A 14,802-nucleotide genomic window follows, 5' to 3' on the forward strand; every position below is an offset into this window, starting at 1 on the left:
AAATGTTATTGTTCAGCAATAAACCTTTACAGGAATATCTGTCTCAATGCAGTTCCCGTCCGTACAGGCAGAGTGTTTAACCACCACCGCACAAACCCTACAGTTACACCCACGTGATATCCCTCCATTATACCCAAGCACCTAGTCTTCTTCAAACCAAGCCACTCTAGAGATCTTCATGGTCATTTTCAAATCATTTCATCTTCTGCTTTCCACTTCCTTCATATCTGTAGCTTCTGCGGTGAAACCAACTCGTGCTGTGTACCCTTTTCCTACTCATTCTGAGTCTCGTCCATCCAAATGTCAGTTGGTTTATCTCTCCACTCTGATTGAGATTCCCAAACTATCCTCTGAATTACTCCATCTCCCTGGCTCCAGATCAACTCACTGTTTACTTTATGGCCTTTCAGCTGTAATATTTGCAATCTGTGACCTCCAACAGCAAGACCATAGACGCTGTACCTAGTGTTGAAGTTGACAAGGTCATGGCATGCCTCTTTGATTCACTTCCTTTTCCCATTTACTATTATCAGCCCCATTGGGATTGCCATTCAAAAATATTCTGGAGAAAAGATCTTGATAATTGATATACTGGCCCCCGTCCCCCATATGTCCTCTGTACCAAGCACCAACAGCCTCATTGGGAAACCAAGTACTGTATGTCATCACAAAAATCCTGCTGTACTCAAATGAAGGGAAATGTTCAAAACAAATAAACTGATTATTATGTAAATTAATCTTCTAAATTGAATATTATATAAATAGTATTATACAAAAAGTTAGAAAATAGATGTATGGATTATACACTTAACCCTTTAATTACAAAGGGACCCTACCATTTTGAATTACAGTTCCTGATTGTGACAAAAGAAATAGTTCTATTAAATTAGACTCTATATCATACATATGTTTCCTTGTGAACTCATTGACAAATGGTATTAATGGATATGTTTAAATTAAGGGAAGAATTTATTGTTTGAATTTTTCTTAAGATAATACATTTGTCATTCATGTTGGGTATGATTTGGTTAAGTTTTTATTCAATTTTTTATGTTACATATTAAAAACATTTTGAGCATATTGTTTCGCCACACTGTGTCTTTTATGAAGACACTGGACTGAAACTGCAGTCACATAAGTCATTTCGCAATCTTTACTGCAGTTCAAGAAATATTTCTGTTTTAATTTGGAAATCAAATTTTGGGGAAACAAATGAATTTCAGTTACATAAAAGCAGGAATATTAAAAAATGCAAACAGATTCGATATACTGTACTTACAGAACTTGTTCTGTCTGCAAATGTGTCTTTGATGTGTTTTCAAGAAAAAACTGACATCTGCATGTGAAAGGGGAGTGTTGAAGGATAATATCCAATCCAAAACGTTTTAAGGTGTTTTTAGTTTTATGCTGTATGTATAAATATGAAGCTGAGGACAGGCATTTACAGTCAGAGAGGAAGCACTGAAGAAATCGTTACCTTGATACTCATACAGTACCTGCTGGACCAAGTGTGATTCAAAAGCTGTTTTCTTCAGAGTGTAACCAAGGTAAGTTTCATTTCATAGCTGATGTGTTACAGGTCATCATTACAGTGTTTTACAGTATTTTCTCCAATTTACAATTGTATAACCACCGTACAGTGGTACAGTGTTGTGATTTGCCTTCAGAATGTTTTACTATACTATATCATAAGAATATCAAGAAAATACCATGGCAATGTTTCTGGGAATCATTACTATCCCACAGTACATTTACTTTAGTAAATGTCTGATACTGCTGTACACCATAATATTCCCAAGGGCAAGCGTTGTACATTACTGTTGCCAATCCTATGTATGGTCCTACTGCACCTTGCTTGACTAAATAATAATCACATAACTGTACATGTATCTGTCCTGTTCCTTGTTCCTCTGTGCTTTACTTGTTCTTCTGGTTTGTCTTGTTGTCTGGGGCTATATATTTCCGGGTCTCACTTTCCTCTCGCTCGGTATTGGGATTGGTTGTAGAGAGGCTCGCCTCACCACGTCGCCCCACATCCGCTACCTGAGGTCTTATGTCTCGTTCCGACTTCGCCCGATACCTTGAGCCCGGAGCAAACCACCTTATTTGCTCTGTTCCTGCCGCTACACATAGGGTCCTCCCTTCTCACCGGTCTCTCTCCACAGCTATACCCCAGATTCCGTGACAGTTAGAAAATGGATGGGCAGATATATATACTGTATATTTAATTATTAATTGCTTTATAAAACTTTAAGCAGTATTCCATCTTTTTCATAAACGTTTTCTGCATCACAGTCTTTAACTTAGCCACTTGCTATGCTTATTTTGGAAACGTTCTGGCATGCTCGTTTGAACTACCTAATGTTTATTATCATTATAAAATGATATAAAGTTATAATGTTTTCCATGAACACTTGGTGTCGTTATTGCTGTAATGGATAATGAAAAGCTTGTAGCTTCATTGAACCTTTTGTAGAAAATGGAAAAAGTAACACTAGTAGCTTTTAATTTAGCTCATCCAATTAGAGTGACATACTGTACTGTAACTCATTCTTTGAAAGTCATTCAAATCACTTAAAACCTCTTTTTTGTTTTAAATAAGATATATTTTCTTATTGTTTCAAATAGTATATAAAGCCACTATGTACAATTCTAACAATACATTGTCCGTTCTCTAATTACTATTAATTTATATTTCATTACGAATAATTCTGTTACTGCATTTAATTAAAAAATGAAAAATGTCAGTTAGTGTTACTGTACAGTATAATTAGTGCAGGAAAGCACTAATGGGTTAATAAACATTTACTTGTTATAATTAAAATACGATTTGTGCAAAAGCCACATTAAGATAGATTCGCTGTGCCACCTGGCAATTCCAGAGAGTAATGTAGTCCTGCAACAGATTATGTGAAAATCTAAAAAATGTTGGATTCTGAACATTGTCTTTTGTGGTTATTAAAATAGATATCTGGAAAAAACATACAGGCAAAGCCATGTTTGATAATCAAGTCACATTATATGGACATACAGTACACAACACATACAGTGCTAATAGGAATTTTACATACAGTTACACAATGTTTCCAAACTAAGACATTTTGTGACCTAATAGCTTGAAATCAAGACACATTTAATTAAAATGTATTTAATGTTCATTTACATATTGTAAGTTACAACCTCCAAGTGCAATGTAAATGCTCAAACAGAAAAGTAATTATAATTGAAAATCTAGAAAATATTTTTTTATAAGTGGATACACCCCTTGGTAATACTATAGCAGTTGTAAATTAGGAAGGAGTGAACTGTGTATTGTTTATGTATAGTTTCTCACAGTGTACTTGTCTTCACCTCACTGCTGTCTTAAGAACTTATCTATATATGATTAATTTTGCTCATTTCTTCCTACAAATATAGCTTCAATCCACACTAGCATAACAATTAAAAATTAAGAAATTCATTATTAATTGCCTCTGACACAACCCGCTTGATGTATCAGAATAAAAATTAACACAGAATGTAGTTGGTAGTTTGGCATACTGTATATTTGTGGTACTGTAGATGTAACATGCCTTATTAGAATATTAGGAAACTTCTAAGTAGTAAGTACCTACTTGTAACTTATGTGAAAAATAATGTTATCTTGTGTATGGAATTCTGTTTTGCAGACAGACAGAAAGTTGACCTCATCTTCAGAAAGAGACCATGTCTGACCAGGTTAAGACTTCAGGAGCAGCAGACAATATGTGTGAGTATGTAGAGAACTGACATTGTTTCACAGATAAACTGTATTTGCAAATCTACAGGAGCTGTCTGAAGGGATAAAATGGGGACTCAGGGCACCATCAGCTCCCATGACAGTGAGCTCAAAGGCTGAGACTCCGATATCAATGACTCAGAAATTAATCTTGAATCTGATCTACACGAATTACTCTATAATGTCAAGATTGAAGGTTTCAAAGTTCCAGAATTCTTTAACATGTCATGTAAAAGAAAACACATGAAAGAGCTCTACAGCCAGATAATATTTAGATTCTAAACAGTTCACTTAGAATAATAAATACTGTATGTAAAACAATTTCAAGTTTCTCACTGAATTTTTTGATTAATTATTTTCCCACTTTGGGAGGACACCAAATCCTAATAAACCATTACAATCTGTCCTTTTTTCTTATTGCTTTGTTTTCATTAGTTAGATTTTATATTAAATGTATTACTATTATATAATGGTCTTTTAAAGATTAGGATATTTGAAGTTGGTGAAATTGGTTATTTTGTTCACTATTTGATTATATATTTTTTTTTGGGAAAGGTATGGTGCTGTTTGCCATGGAAAGATCAGGGAGTATCAAGATTGGACTGCCCCCAAATAATTACAATGACAACTTCAGTGAATATTCGAAATATGTGGGAAATCTGCAAGGCATCTCTCACGTCGCCTTCAGCCCTCAAGGAACAATGTTTGCAGTCTGTAATGCACAGCTGTATTCTGGGTCTCCTCCAGCGAATCCAGATGAGAACTGGCTGAAGCAGAAAGCTCGGTGTGTAGGAAGGTCTGGGTGGGATCAAGTTCATTCCCTCTTCTTCCATCCAAACGGCACACTCTATGTTGTCATGAAGAGTGGTGAACTTTACAGGGGTCCCCCTCCTGAGAATGAGTACGTGTCCTGGATGTACAGGGTTGCTACGAAGATAGGAACTGGAGGATGGTGCTTCCCTTCTCTGTTCTTTGACCCTGCGGGTATCCTGTACACTGTGACCACAGAAGGGAATCTGCTTAAAGGAAGCCCTCCGAATGATATGAACTACATCTGGAGTAAAAACAGTGAGATTATTGGAACTGGAGGCTGGACAGAACTTACCCATTTCATGGCCTTCTCTCCTGATGGCAATCTGTGGTGTGTCTCCAAGAATGGAGGGAAGATCTACACTGCCCCACCACCCAGGATTGCCAGTGATAACTGGATTGGAAGAGCACAGAATCTTGGATCTGGCTACAATCAATTCCCAATCCTTGCCCTCACGCAAGATAAAACCATAAGTCAAATTTTAAGTTTGGATTTTTCTGTTAAAGATGCAAAGATTCTTTCAAAAGAGCCTCTGATAGTTGGGCAACATGACTGTGACAACTCTACCGGCTCTGTTCCTTACACTGCAACTTTCGAGTAAGTGCTGCATTCTAAGTTGTATTTTCATTTTTCTGTATATCACAAAATACACAATATTTACAAAAATTACACACAAAATACACTGCCAATAGATCTAAAACTTAAATTGTAGGACTGCTGGTAATCATTTGGCAAATTTAACACAAAGATGTTTAAGGGTAACAAAATTTGAATTTAATGATGTCTGAAAATTTATTTTGAGATATTATTAAATGAAAAATCTACCTTTAGATTCATTTCTACATATATGTTCAACTATAACCTGTCAGTAAATCACTTGACTCTCAATTTGACTTTAAACAATTTTAAAAATGTTATAGAAGTGGTTAAGAAGAATCACCACACTGCAACACAACTGGCAGGTGTGAGCCTGTATGGGAGACCTCCAGAGAAAGCTAAGAATGCTGCAGGAAGAGGTGTTAGTGGGACCAGTGGGGGGTGCCCACCCTGCAGTCTGGGTGGGTCCTAATGCCCCAGTATAGTGACGGGGACATTATAATGTGAGACGGATGAGACATAAAACCGATGCCCTGACTCTCTGTGGTCATTAAAAATAACATGGTGATTCTCAAAACGTGTAGGGGTGTTACCATGGTGTCCTGGACAAATTTCAGATTGGAATTTAACAATCATGGTCTCCCAGTAATCTCCATCTATGAATTGGCTTAAACTCTCTGTTCTCCTCCCCATTGATAGCTGCTGTGTGATGAGTGTATTGGTGCACTCTGGCAGAGCTACTCATTGATGGTATAGGAGGGGAGTCCTGTACTGCAATACATTTGAAAAACTACCAACTTACCTTCCTGTCCACTCTATATATGCTGAATTTAATGATGATGTCATGTGGGCATTTTCGGGCTTGAGGAGAATTAGAATGTGTGACAGGAAAGATGAAGGAACACCAGCAGAAGATACAAATATTACTAACATTGCAAAAGAACAGCCAAAAACCTGCAAAGAAACTAGTTCGAAACTGTTGAATCCTGAGTTTGACTCTTGCCCAGTCCTCCTCCGTGAGGATTTTGCATGTTCTTCTCATGGTCAATGGCTTTACTTAGATAGATAGTTTATTGATCCCGTGAGGGAAATTGCAGATGCACCATCAGCTGTCTGTGTCTGGGAGGTTCCACACCTGGAGAGTGTCAGCAGGTTTGGGTAGGCTTTAGTCAGCCACAATTTGAGCAAGCAGTAACAACATGAGAAAACCCTCTCTTGCCATCTTCACTATCTCTGAAGCTCATGAAATTCACCCGGCTGGTATGTCAGGCGAGTACTTACACAAGTTCTCCTTCTCCCAGTGTGGTGCAGCCAGGTTGATACAGTCTGCAGCTTTGAAACAAGAAGTTGTAAAATAAAATGTGATTTTTTTTCAGGTTTTCTGAAACTGTTACCCTGGAAAGCTCTTTCACCCATTCTCATGGATTTACTGTGGAAGTTGGAGCATCAACAACCTTTAAAGCTGGAATCCCATTGTTGGCTGCGAATGAAACCACAGTCTCTATTAATGCCAGTACTACTCACAACTGGAGTTTTACAGAGACAGAAAGGAAAGAGGTACAGTATGTTCCCAGTACTGGATTAACCTATTGAAGATGAATGGTGCCTTTAAGCACCCTGGGCTGTTACTCAAAGAAATTGAGCAAGACATCACTGTTTTGTATATGCGGAATGGAAGTAGAAAACAGGGCACTTGACTAACATGGTGACTGTGATACTAGAACACTGTTGTTATGCATATTTTAACTACAACTTAACTCCTTAAATTGCCTTGTTTTTTTATTAAGTTCAAGCACATCTGAAAAAGGCTCTACAGATGAAACACGGTCTCTTTCTTTCCCTTTCAGCGTGGAATAAACCTTTACCTGTTCCTTTGTTTTTTGTATTGCCATAACCAGTGAACTGCTTTAGCTTACTGGTTTTGAATGCTGTATTTGTCCACTGTTTTCTGAAAGCAGAGACCCCAGCCAATGGCTTTTGCTTCTTTCATTGCAGATTGTTAATACATCCAGCCTGAATGCTACAGTGCCCCCTGGGGAGGCTGTGAGATTCAAGGCTGTAGTCCAGAAGGGGATCATTGATGTTCCTTACACAGCGAAGGTGCTCACTGTCTTCGGACACCAGACCACTATCACTGGGACATGGACTGGAGCTTCAGTTTCGAAAGTGGCAATAAAGGAAGAGCCTATTGTTAACTAAAACAGTTTAGTAGTTACATGCATGCAGATACTTTACCTTACAGAGTATATATATATGAAAATGCCAATTTAACATTCAAAGCTATTTAGCTTTTGCTGTTATCTAGTAAAATGGGTATTTCCTTCAACAGCATAAGTATACTAATTTGCTTAATTTCTCTCTGATCAAGGAATTTGTTTGAATAAATTTCTCTTTTAAACTATAATTTGATATGATAATTAGAACTAATTGTATGCCAAGCCATTTGTGTTGGATTGTTCAGAGCTATTGCATTTAATCATCTTCACTATACGGTACTTGGGTTTTTTCCTTAATTTTTGTAATAATTAAAAAATGATTATGCAATAATTTCATTAAATTATGATAATATAAAATTTCATTTCAATAATCATTTTGGTGCCTGGAACATATTTAGTATTTTTGTAATACTAAATAATTTAAAATGAGAAGTGCGTCAATAAAATATTTGAAGGGTGTATGTTTTCTGCTTGTCTCTCTTTTGTCTTGTTGACTACCAGTGTCCAATTCTGGTCCTGCCTTCACCTCACTGTTGTGTTTTAAGATCTTGCCTACAGAACGTATGACTAATTCTGATCATTTTGTTCTGCAATTAAAGCCTCAACGTTTTTTTACCCCAGTGATCGCCCTGCGTTTGCTGCTTCCTGAACCCGCACTAGTTTAACAGCTGCTTCTGACAAAATGCCTCTGTGTGATGTATCAGAATAACGGTGTCAAGGGGAAGATTAATCTGTACTTCAAACTTAGAAAAATGATCTATCTGTGGGTTATATATTTATTGGGTAATATTAAAAAAATATCATTACATACACACGTATTACAAAGCGCCCCTTTAATTTGTTAGCAATGTAATTTGGGACTTCTATTAAACATTTAGTATTTTGTAAATTTGGAAAAACAGTAAAGCTCTCTTTAACAATATACAATATGCAGTACAGAATCACAAGCTCAAGGGCGCTACGGACCGCAATCCTGTGTCATAGTCACTGGCTCACCGGGTTTGTGGAGACCTGTGATGTGGAATGAGACTCTCAGTACACAGTCCGCGCACTGACTTGTCCACACGTATATATTTATATACAGCTCACATTCGTAAACTGAGCATTTCAAACTGTGCCATGTAGCAACACTGAAGTCAAGAGGAGTTGATCTTCAGAATTGTAACTGTCCGGGTTTATCTAGAATTATTGTCCCGTGTCTAAAGAATCAAAACTTAGGCAAACTTAGGCAGATGAAGTAACTCTTCTCTGTTTTCTCATGATATATTTTTGTCCATGGTTGAATTGCAGCCTGAACAGTGTTTTGGCTGCTTTCCGCTGTTTCACACACACACTGTGCTGCCTGCTCACACTGTCCTGTGCCACAGTACAGCACATGTCTGACTCCTGCCTTATCTAGCACTGCTTTACCATCTCCAGCAGTAAAGTATTATAGGCTCATGTTAAAAGCAATAAATGGAGGGTGTTAAATAGATGCATCTATTCCAAAAGCACCACCAAATGAATCAGCTTTGCATAAAGTGTCCCTTGTGATAAACAGTTCCATGGTTATATTTCAGGTCGGATACCAGGATTACTATCAGCACCACCAGAGTTTCTAATTAAGAACCTTATATTACATTCTCACGCAACTTCAGATCAGTTTTCACATCTCTGAAAACCTTTAGAGAAATGTCCTATAATTTTTCTTGAACCTCTCTCCACTCGCCCTAGTTTCCAGGAGTGAAGAACCCTAATTTGAGCGAATACATAGAGGCTCTCTTCCTCCTCTTGAGGTATCAAACCTCCAGCCTTGGAAAAGACAGTATTCAAAGTCTGAAATGCTCTAATTAAAAATGTCTGATGTTCCAGTAACTTTGACACAGGACTGCAGGATCAGGGGAATACCACCACTGGGCCTGTGAAAGCACTTGTGTGTGTTCTTTATGTGCAAATTGTGACTATTCTGTCAAAAGGAGCTTTGCCTGTAGGTTTAATCAGAGTGTCTTAATTAAAAAAAAATTGTATGAACTGTTTAATATACAGTATGATTCAAATTAAAGCATTACTAACCAATTAAAGGATCACTGTGCAGTACATGGGTGAAATAATGAACATCATTTTTTATACATCTTAATTTTAGGATTGAGGATAAATTTAATGAATAAAAAAAATTACAACTGTTTTTTGGATTACATCCTGGAAATTGTTTTGGCTGCTTTCCCCTGTTTAATACACACTGTGCTGCCTGCTCACACTGTCCTGTGTCACAGTACAGCACATGTCTGACTCCTGCCTTGTCTAGTTTACCATCTCCAGCAGTAACTTATTGGACTCCTGTTATGGTGGGGTGAGGTTGGTATAAAAGCAAAATTACCAGCAAAAACCACTGTAATTTAACTTTTGACTGTAGCGTAATCTGCAAAAGATTCCAACTCTCATGGATTACTGTAATACAGTATGAAAATTAGTACCATTAGCTTAAAATTAGAAAGTGACACATGAGGTTCTAAGACTACCTATTGGCTTGACAATAGGACCTCACAGGCTGTAACTCAACCACAGGCAAAGTACGACATGAGAGAACACAGAGGTCCCTCCAAACTGACTATGTCTATGTTTTGAATTTTTAGAGACGGGTGAATAATTCTAGATAAACCCAAACAAACAGCCCCAGTTTTGAAGATTAACTCCCCTTGACTTTAATTATGTTGCTACATAGTACTGCACATCTGCTGACAGATGGGGGTACAATGTTATAAAACATGGAATTCAATTCAATTCAGCTTTATTTGACATTATACTTACACGGGTGTATAGTATAGTGAAAAGTGTTTCTCATTAGTCACTCAGGTGCAGTATATAAATAGAACAGAAGACAGGACAATAGACTGTAACACAATAACAGTGTAACTAAATGAAAGTGTAATCAAACTCTGCAAATAAGCAAACAGAGAAAGGAATACAACAGGACAAATACAGTGCAAAAGTCATTCGTGGAACAGTACAAAAATAATATGGTGATTAATAAATATTACATCTAGTACAGTTTTAAGTACAATTTCAGTTGTCGTGTATGTAGTGGTGTTGGAGTACAGTCATTGTGGGTACAGGAAGAAGTTAGGAGAGATCATAGTATGATGGGAGGGAGTGGGGGAGTCACCAGTTTGAAGGCTCTGGGGAAGAAGCTATTTTGGAGTCTAGTTGTGTGTGACTGGAGCGTCTGGATCCTTCTGCCAGATGCGGTGCAGCTGCCATACCAGACTGTGATGCAGCTGGTCAGTATGCTCTCCACCGTACATCTGTAGAAGTTGGTGAGGATCTGTGGATGCAGGCGTATTTTCTAGCCTTCTCAGGAAGTACAGCCGCTGTTGTGCCTTCTTGATGAGACTGGAGGTGTTGAGTGCCCATGTGAGGTCCCTAGAGATGTGAACACCTAGGAATTTGAAGTTATTCACCATCTCCACCGCAGACCCTTTGATGTAGATGGGGGAGTGGACTTTTCCTTGTCTCCTGAAGTGAAAGATCAGCTCTTTGGCTTTGCTGATGTTGAGACATAGGTTGTTGGTCTGGCACATAGGTGTCTTATCTCCTCCCTGTAGGCAGTCTCATGGTTGTCAGTGATCAGGCCCACGACTGTGGTATCGTCAGCATACTTGATGATGTTGTTTGTGCTGAACTTGGCAGTAGTTGTGGGTGAACAGGGAGTAAGGCAGTGGGCTGAGCACATACTGTAGCCTTCAGGGGCACCGGTGTTCAGGGTGAGCGTGTTGGAGGTGAGGTTGCCAATCCTGACAGTCTGGGGTCTTCTGGTGAGGAAGTCTAGGATCCTGCTACAGAGGGTAGTATCTAAACCTAGAGTCCTGAGTTTGGTAGAACGTTTTATGGGTATGATGGTGTTAAATCCTGAGCTAAAGTCAATGAACAGCATTCTTGTATGGGTGTTCCTTTTATCCAGGTGGGTAAGTGTGGTGTGTAAAGCTATAGAGATTGCATCCTCCGTGGAGCGGTTTGTGCGATATGCAAACTGGAGAGGATTAAGTGTTTTGGAATGCTGGCTTTAATGTGTGGAATAAGCAGATTTTCAAAGCACTTCATTATGATGGTGGTGAGTGCAATTGGATGGTAGTTGTTCAGGCATGTGGGTGCTGATTTTTTAAAATATGGATTCTCTGCTCTGAGAGAGCAGTTTCAGTTTTTACACAGCCAATTCTGAAACTGATGTTTCTCCAGGTCCTTTCCAGCAGGAATCATGGTTTTAAGGAGTAAAAAGTTTCAAGAAGTTCCAGAAACATGGCCCTCCATGCAGTAGTATAGTTTGGAATAAATCCAATGTAATAACCCCATTTCTGTTTTTGATTCATGGAGTTGTAAAGGAATTTAATAACAGGAATTTATCAGGTCCCATTGGAGGACAATATTTATACTGTAAATTTATGGGAAGCTGCATCGTGTGAATTGGCTGAGAAAGTGAAATCACAGCCAGAACAGCTAAAATGAGGATGTTTGGCCAAGAACTTCCTCATGCTTCGGTCGTCTCTTTGTATCAGCAAAGTGAAGGGCATACAACCTTCCTCTGCAAGAGCAATCATTGTATAACTCAAGATCTGGACAAAACTGATCTAGTGTAATGAAACCAGGCCCTGGATTGACCAGCAATCTTCTAAAGAAGTGTTTCTCATGTCTGGCTTCTCAGAGATCTCCCTTAAACCTCTGGCGAAAACATTGCAGCATGCCATATTCAACTGGATTACTCTCCAAACGCTTATAGTGCAGTCCGTAAATACATTATTTGGACAGTGACAATTTTAGTTGTTTTGGCTCTGTACACCAGCACATTGGATTTAAAATGAAACAATGGCAACGAGTTTAAAGTGCAGAATGTCATCTTAAATTCGAGGGTATTTACATATGTATTGGGTGAACCATATAGGAATCACAGCTCTTTTTATACACATTTCCCCCCATTTCATGGACCAAAAGTAATTGGAAATTGATGACTGCCTGAAATCTGTGACTCATACAGATCACCAGACGTTTGGTATCTTTCCTTGTGATGCTCTGCCAGGCCTGTAATTCCGCCATTTTCATTCCTGATTGTTTGGGGGCTTTTTCCTTTCAGTCTTGTCTTCAGTAAGTGACATGCATGCTCAATGGGATTCAGGTTGGATGATTGACTTGGCCAGTCAATAACATTCCACTTTTTGGCCTGAAAAACTCCATGTATGCTTTAGCAGTATGCTTGGGGTCGTTGTCCTGCTGTAATGAGAGCCAGCAGCCATGTCACCCTGCAACTCACAACTGGCAGCCTACTGAAGCTAAGCAGGTGTGATTCTGGTCAATACCTGGATGGGAGACCTCCTGGGAAAAACTAAGGTTTCTGCTGGTAGAGGTGTTAGTGAGGCCAGCAGGCCAGCGGTCCATGTGGGTCCTAATGCCCCAGTATAGTGACAGGGACACTATGCTGTAAACAAGCGCCGTCTTTCTGGTGAGATGTAAAACCGAGGTCCTGACTCTCTGTGGCCATTAAAAATCCCAGGGTGTTTCTTGAAATGAGAAGGGGTGTAACCCCAGTGTCCTGGCCAGATTTTCCATGCCTCCTAATAATCCTCCTCTATGAATTGGCTACATTACTTTGTTCTCCTCCCCTCCACTGACGGCAGGCGGAGCGACAAGCCAGTTGGAGTATTCTGGGTGGCATTTACTGGCAACGTCAGTTCAAAGATTTGGTTCAAACCACCAAATGGAGACGGGTGTGCCGACAAGCGGACCCTGCTGATGCGGGATTAACGCTAGGATGAGAGAGATTGTCCTGCTGCAATGAGTTTTGAAACATTTGATTGGATCTGAGCAGATTAGCTGCTTCTGTACACTTCAGTATTCATCCTGCTGGTGCCATCTGCAGTCACATTAATAAAGACAAGTGAGCCAGTTCCACTGGCATCCAAATATGCCCAAACTATGAAACTACCTCCACCATGTTCCACAGATGAGGTGGTGTGTTTTATCATGAGCAGTTCCATTTTTCTCCCCACTTTTTTCTTTCCATCACTCTGGTACAGGTTAATCTTTGTCTCATCTGTCCATAAAGCTTTGTCCCAGAACACTAGAGGCTTTTTATGTGCCTTTTAAGCAAACCATAACCCGGCCTTTCCTACCAGCGGTTTGCATCATGTAGTGAACTCTCTGCCATTATGCTGGTGTATTCTTTTCTTTATGGTAGTCTTAAACACATCTACAGTATACGTTCATCCTGGAGTGTTGCCAACCTGTTCAACAGTCGAAAAGGGGCTTTTCTTCACAATTGAAAGTATTCTTCACTCATCCACTACTGTGGTCTTCCAGGTCACTTGCTATTGCTAAGATTATGAGTGCATTCTTGCTTCTATAAATGTGCCAAACAGTTAATTGACACACCTAATGTTTTGGCTATGTCTGATTTTTCAGCCTCCTGATGGCCCACTTTAATGGCAAAAACACTTCTTCGGTCCTCGTGTTTAGAGAGGACAGCAACAGACTCCAGATGCAAATGCCACATCTAGAATCAACTCTAGAACTTTTGTTAGCTCTCTTGTGCATGAACTCATAATGCAACACACAGATGGCCAAGAAACAACTAGGCAGCCAATTGTCCAATTATTTCTGGTCCCCTAAAAAGGGAGGACTATGTCTAAAAGGGCTGTGATTCCTATATGGTTCACCCAATAGGGATGTAAATACCCTCCAATTAAAGCTTACATTCTGCACTTTAACCTCAGTCATTTCAAATCCAATGTGCTGGTGTACAGAGCCAAAACACAAATTGTGTCACTGTCCAAATATTTACGGACAGAACTGTATATGGTATTTGTATTCTTAGATCGCACAAAAGCAGATAATGACGAACAAATACAACTTCACAACTGCTAGTATTTGCCCATTAATTGAATAATATGCTTCATACAGGTCTTTGCCAGATCTATGGCTACTTTTTGAGGTCAAGGATTTCTTCCTTTATTCCCACTCTGGACACTGAAGCTCCAAGCCATCTTCCAGTAACAACCGTCTCATATCCAAAGATGGTGATCACCTTTGCTTTGTAAGGAACAATCTGAAGTGTGATGATACAGTATGTCTGTTTTTTTTCTCCTGAGCTCCTTGTATGAAAAACAAAATTCTTTATGGCATTCATTTAATTTTATTTTACAAATATATTAAATTTATTTTTACCTGTATGTTTATATATGGAAAATGCAAACTGTTTAATTGAGAAATATTCATGTCTTCATAATCTTATAGCTAGATACAGTAGGGGCATCACTTTATGTAACAAGGTCAATGTTGCCTTAATTTTCCACCAAAAAAATGTAATTATACTTGATATCTTTCCAAAAAGTATGAGAGGGGGGTGTTGCCTGTGCCCTAGCTAAACTCCACTCTGGTTTGGTCCAAACGGGATTACT

The 14,802-nt window shown here is 38.9% G+C and overlaps 1 protein-coding gene across 1 annotated transcript; it reads left to right on the top strand.

The window, feature by feature from the left end:
* The first annotated feature begins 1,472 nt into the window (after window positions 1-1,472).
* LOC138225091 (uncharacterized) lies at window positions 1,473-7,843 on the top strand. The gene is made up of 5 exons (XM_069183937.1): window positions 1,473-1,547; window positions 3,669-3,748; window positions 4,313-5,165; window positions 6,542-6,722; window positions 7,161-7,843. The coding sequence occupies exons 2-5, from the start codon at window positions 3,706-3,708 to the stop codon at window positions 7,362-7,364; spliced, it is 1,281 nt and encodes a 426-aa protein (XP_069040038.1). The 5' UTR covers window positions 1,473-1,547; window positions 3,669-3,705; the 3' UTR covers window positions 7,365-7,843.
* Window positions 7,844-14,802: the final 6,959 nt, after the last annotated feature.

Source organism: Lepisosteus oculatus, chromosome 25 (genome assembly GCF_040954835.1).
Source record: "Lepisosteus oculatus isolate fLepOcu1 chromosome 25, fLepOcu1.hap2, whole genome shotgun sequence".
In the NCBI taxonomy this organism is placed as follows: Eukaryota; Metazoa; Chordata; class Actinopteri; order Semionotiformes; family Lepisosteidae; genus Lepisosteus; species Lepisosteus oculatus.